This window comes from Sciurus vulgaris (genome assembly GCF_902686455.1).
Source record: "Sciurus vulgaris genome assembly, chromosome: 12".
Taxonomy (NCBI): Eukaryota; Metazoa; Chordata; class Mammalia; order Rodentia; family Sciuridae; genus Sciurus; species Sciurus vulgaris.
Genome location: NC_136473.1, coordinates 60,955,840 through 60,962,964, shown reverse-complemented (window position 1 = coordinate 60,962,964; position 7,125 = coordinate 60,955,840). Strand labels below are relative to the sequence as shown.

At 37.4% G+C, this 7,125-nt stretch overlaps 1 protein-coding gene across 1 annotated transcript; it reads left to right on the top strand.

The window, feature by feature from the left end:
- The first annotated feature begins 667 nt into the window (after positions 1 to 667).
- Positions 668 to 1,265, top strand: LOC306641775 (fatty acid-binding protein, heart-like). The gene has a single exon (XM_079107007.1). It carries the CDS (start codon positions 732 to 734, stop codon positions 1,131 to 1,133), a length of 402 nt encoding a protein of 133 aa, XP_078963133.1. The 5' UTR covers positions 668 to 731; the 3' UTR covers positions 1,134 to 1,265.
- Positions 1,266 to 7,125: the final 5,860 nt, after the last annotated feature.

The window sequence follows — 7,125 nt, the reverse complement described above, 5'->3', positions numbered from 1 at the left end:
TGTGTAACACCATGCTAAAGCACATAAGATAAAAGCAATTTTAAAAACAGTGTATTGTCAAAGGTTTATTAAAAATTTAGAGTATTTCAAATTTTGAAATCCTTCTTCAGTATGTTGGGTTAATAAAGTTGCCTATAAGTAAAAGAGTCCTATTTATTATTAATACCCATTTAATAATTTGGAGACAGGTTTTCTATATATGTCCCCCAAACTGAGAAGAGAATACTGCTAATGAATAGGTAATAAACATTTTTACAACCCAGATCATTTCCCATGCTTTGGTTTCAACAAAATTTAAAAAGGAATTAAATGACTTAAGAGTTTATTAAAAATAATTTCTTATAAAAATATGCCACGGGCCTGGGGATATGGCTCAGTGGTAAAGCACTGCCTGGCAACCATGAGGACCTGGGTTCAATTCCCAGCAACACACACACACACACACACACACACACACACACACACACACAGAGTGTATTATGTAATTCATGAAAAGTTAAATAATTGATGGCATTGGTTTAATAAAACTTCTCTTTAACTTATATATATGAATATGTTTTCTCAATTCTTATATCTATGAAAATGAAAAATAAGATTAGAACTAATTTCATTGTCTTGATTTTTTTATTATGTACTTATCCATCCAATGAAAAGTAAAGTAGGCTGGTCCCAGAGTCTCTGCAAGTCTTACATCTCTCACAGCTTCTTTCTCAGCCTAGCCCAGCCTCACCATGGTGGACAACTTCCTTGGCACCTGGAAACTAGGGGACAGCAAGAATTTTGATGACTACATGAAGTCACTTGGTGTGGGCTTTGCTACCAGGCAAGTGGCCAGCATGACCAAGCCTACCACAATCATCGAAAAGAATGGGGACACCATCATCCTAAAAACACAGAGCACCTTTAAGAACACGGAGATCAGCTTTCAGCTGGGGGTGGAGTTTGATGAGACTACAGCAGATGACAGGAAGGTCAAGTCCACTGTGACGCTGGATGGAGGAAAACTTGTCAATGTGCAGAAGTGGGACAGGCAGGAGACTACACTTGTGTGGGAGCTAAGTGATGGGAAACTCATCTTGACACTCACCCACGGCAGTGCAGTGTGCACTTGCACTTACGAGAAGGAGGCATGACCTGCCAGCACTGTCACTGACTGCTCCTCTGCCAGCTGGCTACCCCTGGACTCAGCACCACATTGCCTCATTTTTTCCCTCTGGCATTTTGTATACATCTACTTTGGGGAATTCTTTTGAGGTCAAATGGCACCAGCTTGAATCCAGTTCCAGTTCCCATTGTGGGAAAAAAAAAAAGTAAACTAACTTGAAAAACAAATCATAATTTTAACCATAATCAAAGTAAATGCATTAACACCAAGGCTCATGCTACACCAAGTTTGAATGAAATTAAAAATTTTTAATTGAAATCCATATACATAAATTTATTCAGAGAATATGGTAATCTATAAACTATTTTCAAGATTTAAAATATACATGTTACCTGGTAAATGTGAAGATATGCATACTTTATGGCCCAGCAATTCTACTTTGGGTAGAAGTTACGCCAGAAAACATGTAAAAGAATGCTTAAAAGAACATTGTTTGTAATAGCCCCGAACTAGAATTGTTTCAAATATCCCTCAAGAGAATTGACAAATAGTATAGTCATATAATAGAATGTTATACAACAAGGAAAATAAATAGAGTTACAAAAATAAAAGTATAAAACATTGGGATGAAATTCCATAAGATAATAAAACAGGAGCAAAGGATTCAAGAAAAATTTAACTATGAATATGCACATGCACAGAGAAAGACCATGTCAGAACACAGTGAAAAGATGACCTTCCGTGGTCAAGAAGAGGGGACCAGGAAGAAACTAAACTGCTGGTACTTTGCTCACAGATTTCTAGACTCCAGAACAGTGACAAAACAAATGTTAATTGTTTAAGGAAAAAACAAACCTGTATAATTTTTATTTCTGCAAAACAAAATGCCCCCAAACTAAGTCATACAAAATAAACATAGCATTTATTTTGCTATGTGGCAGGGCTCAGTAGAGACATCTTATCTCTGCTCCACTTTGTATTCATTGGAACAGCTTAAAGACTGAGATATGAAATTATCTGAAGTCTCACTTGTTCACATGATGGCAGATGATGCAGACTTACTGGCTAGGAAGTAGTACCTCATTGTGGTATTGATTTGCATTTACTTGAGTTCTAATGACATTGAGCACATTTTCATATGCTTATGCCCTTTGCATATTTTTCTTGAAGAAATGTCCATTCCTATCCTTTGCTTTTGTTTGCTAATTGTTTGTCTTTTTATTATTGAGTTATAAGTATTCATTATATATTTTAGATAGAAGTCCCTTATTGGATATATGATTTACAAATATTTTCTCCCATTCTGTGCGTTCTCTTTTCACTTTCTTGGTGACATTTGAACACAGAATTTTTAAATTTTGAAATAGTCTAGTTTATCTATTTTCTTTTTCTTTTTTTGTATTTTTTAATTTTTAATTTTTTTATTTTTTACAGACTGCATTTTGATTCATTGTACACAAATGGGGTACATCATTTCGTTTCTATGGTTGTACACGATGTAGATTCATACATCATACATGTACATAGGGTAATGATGTCTGTCTCATTCCACCATTTTTCATACCCCCTCCCTCTCATATCCCTCTACATAATCTACATTCTTCTCTCACCCCCACCCCACTCCCCGCCCCCATTATATATCATCATCCACTAATCAGGGAAAACATTCAGTCTTTGGTTTTTTGGGGATTGGCCTATTTCACTTAGCATGATATTCTCCAATTCCATCTATTTATCTGCAAATGTCATATTATTCTTTTTTATGGCTGAATAATATTCCACTGTGTATATATACCACAGTCTCCTTATCCATTCATCTGTTGAAGGGCATCTAAGTTAGTTCTACAAGCTACCTATTGTGAATTGAGCTGCTATAAACATTGATGTGGCTGCATTACTATAGTATGCTAATTTTAAGCCCTTTGGATATAAGCCAAGGAGAGGGTCCATTCCAAGTTTTCTGAGGATTCTCCACCCTGCTTTCCAGAGTGGCTGCACTAATTTGCAACTCCACCAGCAATGTAAAAGTGTGCCTTTTTCCGGTCATCCATGCCAACATTTTATTTTATTTTTCATTTGTCACTCTGCTTTTGGTGTCAGATCTAAGAACACTTTGCCTAGCCTAAGGTTATAAAGCTGTATCACTATAGTTTCTTCTAAAAATCTCATACTTTTATCTCTTACATTTAGGTCAATGATTCACTTTGAGCTAATTTTTGTGCATGATATAAGAAAGGAGTTCAACTGTATTCTTTTGCATGTGAATGTCCAGTTGTCCCAGTACCATTCAATCATCTTGATTATCAAAATCAATTGCTCAGACATGAAAGAATTTATTTCTGGACTTTTTGTCTTCTCTTTCCACATTTAAAACAATTTTTTATTGGCGCTTTATGTTTGTACCTAATGATGGGATTTGTTGTTACATATTCAAAAAGGAACACAATATAACAATATAATTTGGCCACTATCACTCCCCAACACTTCCTATCTCCCTCCCCTCTGCCCACCCCCTGGTCTCTTGCCTCTCCTGATATCCTTTTGACTTTCATGAGATCCCATCCCCCACCTTTCTTTTCCTTTTTCCGCTCTAGCTTCCACATATGAGAGAAAACATACAACCCTTGACCTTCTGAGTTTGGCTTACTTTGTTTAAGATAATGGTCTCTGGTTCCATTTTCCTAAAAATGACATAATTTCATTTTTCTTTATGGCTGAATAAAACTCCACTATACGTGTATACCACATTTTCTTTATCTATTCATCTGTTGATGGACACCTAGGCTGGTTCCATAGTTTGGCTATTGTGAATTATGCTGCTATAAACACGGGTATGCATGTATCACTGTAGTGTGATGACTTTAATTCTTTAGGATACTCAGGAGTGGTACAGCTGGGTCATACAGTGGTTCCATGCCTAGTCTTCTGAGGAACCTCCTTACTAATTTCCACAGTGGTTGTACTCATTTATAATCCCACTAACAGTTTAAGAGTTCCTTTTTCTCCACATCCTCTCCAGCATTTATTATTATTTGTATTCTCAATGACTGTTATTCTGACTGGTGTGAGATGAAATTTCAGTGTAGTTTTGATTGGCATTTCCCTAATTGCTAATGACATTGAAATTTTTTCATGTATTTGTTGGCCACTTGTACTTCTTCTTTTGAGAAGTGTCTATTTAGTTCATTTGCCCATTAATTAATAGGGTTATTTGTTTTTCTTGGTGTTCAGTTTTTAATATATTCTAAATATTAATCCTCTGTCAGAAGAGTAGCTAGCAAAATTTTTCTCCCATTTCGTAGGTTCTCTTTTTGCATTCTTAATTGTTTCATTTGGTGCAGAAGGTTTTTCAATTTGATGTCATCCCATTTATTAACTCTTGATGTTATTTCTTGAGCTTTAGGGGTCCAATTGAGAAAGTTGTTGCCTGTGCCTATATGCTGCAGCGTTGATCCTACATTTTCTAGAAGTTGCATAGTTTCTGATCTAATTCCTAGGTCTTTGATCTTTTTTGAGTTGACTTTTGTGCAGGGTGATAAGGATCTAGATTCTTCTATATATGAATAAACAGTTTTCCCAGCACCATTTATTAAAAAGGCTGTCTTTTCTCCAATAAGTATTTTTGGCAACTTTGTCAAGAATCAGATAACTGGAGATGTGTGGGGTTTGTCTCTGTCTTCTCTTCTGTACCGCTGGTCTATGTGTCTCTTTTCATGACAGTACCATGCAGTTTTTGTTACTATAGCTCTGTAGTATACTTTTTTAAAAAAATATCTTTTTAGTTGTAGATGGACAGAATATCTTCATTTATTTTATGTGGTGCTGAGGATTGAACCCAGTGCCGCCCACATTCAAGGCAAGTGCTCTACCACTGAGCTGCAGCCCCAGCCCCTTTGTAGTATAATTTGAAGTCAGGTACTGTGATACTTCCAGCATTGCTTTTTTGGTTTAGAATTGCTTTGGCTATTCTGGATCTTTTATTCTTCCAAATGAATTTTAGGACTGTTTTGTCTAATTCTGTAAAGAATGCCATTGGTATTTTCATGGGGATTGGTAGTATGGCAATTTTAACAATATTAATTCTGCCTAGCCATGAACATGGGAGGTCTTTTTTAATTTCTTTCAGCGTTCTACAGTTTTCATTGTAGAGGTCTTGCACCTACTTAGATTTATTCCTAGGTGGTTTCCTAGGCAGCATGTAGATAGCTGCCTTCTTGTGTGCTCACATGGTCTTTCTTCACTGTGTGTGTGTTTATGGAGAGACAGAGAGGAGATCAGGAGAAAGAGGGAGATAAGAGTTCTTATAACTCTTTTTTTTCTGATACACTAATTCCATTGAGGGGGCTCAATCCTCATGACCTCATCTAATCCTAATTACCTTTATAAAGACCTCACCAACAAACCTGGCTGGATATAAAATTCTTGATTTTATTTCAGCATTTTGAATTGCCATCTTTCTTAGCCTATTTTCTATTGATAATAACATAATACCACACATTGGTAAGTCACAAAGAAAGGGGGTTTAGTTTGGCTCATGCTTCCAGTTAAAGGTCTAAGAGCTGTGTTAATTGGCTTTCTATTACTGTAACAAATACCTGTATTTCTCAACCTATAAGAAGGAAAGGTTTATTTTGGCTCAGTTTTGAATTTCATTACATGGTCAGTTGGTTGGTTGCTTCTTTGGACCTGTGACAAGGCAGCACATCATGGTTGGAACATGTGATGGAAGAAGTCGCTCACCTCTTGGTGGTCAGGAAGCAAAGAGAGAAGAGAAGAGGGTGGAGTTCTGCTGTCTTCTTCAAGGGCACACCCCAATGATCTAACTTCCTTCCACTAGGCCCTATCTCTTAAAAGTTTCCACCACCTCTCAGTAACACCACAGGGTGGGGACAAAGCCTTCAACACATGGGCCTGTGGCAGACATTCAAGGTCCAAACTATAGCAGGCCACATCCAGTAATGGCCTTCTTATTGGTAGAGTTCTGAGGCAGCACAGGGCATCCGTGGTGAGAAACAGGGAGTACATGTGTATGTACCTCCTTTAGCCCATCTCCTTCCTAATAATAATAATAATAGTCACCATGGGGGACTACACCCTGATGACTTTATTTAATCCTAATTGCCCAGAGGACCCACCCATAAATCCCATACTTGGTTTGGACTTCCACCCTCTTTATTTTTTGGTACTGGGGATTGTACTTAGGGGCACTTAACCACTGAGCCAAATCCCCAGTCGTTTTTTGTATTTTATTTGGAGACAGGGTCTCACTGAGTTGCTTACCACCTTGCTAAATTGCTGAGGCTGGCTTTGAACTCATGATCCCCTGCCTCAGCCTCCTGAGCCACTGGGATTACAGGCCTATGCCACTGTGCCCGGCTGATTTTCACCCTCTTAATACCTTGAAATGGGGTGAGTTTTGGAGGGGTCAAATCACATTTAAACCACAGTACTATACCACTGCTTCCAGTTCCATTGTTTCTGATGAGTCAGCTGTGACTCTTACTGGGATCTTCTTATCAGTGATGTAATTTTTTTCTTGGTGCTTTAAGATTTCATCTTGGTCTTTGGCCTTCAGCCTTTTATTATGTTGTGTCTGAGTGGAGATCTCTGTTTTGTGTTCATCCTACTTGGAGGTCACTGAGTTGGTCAGATGTGTAGATTAATGTTTTTCATCAAATGTGGATACTTACCAACCTACTTTTTCTTTGAATTTTTGTTCTGCTCCTTCTGTCTTCTCCTTCCGGTACTCTCGTTACATGGATGTTGATGAGCTTGATCAAGTTCCACATTTCTCTAAGATGCCATTTGCTTTTGTTGTTTTGTTTTTTTGACACAGGATTTTTACTGTGTTGCCCAGGTTGGCCCCAAACTCATGGGTTCAAGCAATCTTCCTATCAGTAGCTAGAACTACAAGCATACACCACACCTGGCTCATCTTTTTTTTTTTTTTTTTTTTTTTAATTGTGGCAAAATACACATAACAAAATTTATCATTTTGGCCATTTTTAAGTACAGGAGTC

What these genes read in the sequence shown, in the direction of transcription:
- LOC306641775 (XM_079107007.1), top strand. Translation starts at nt 732, where the DNA reads ATGGTGGACAACTTCCTTGGCACCTGGAAACTAGGGGACAGCAAGAAT.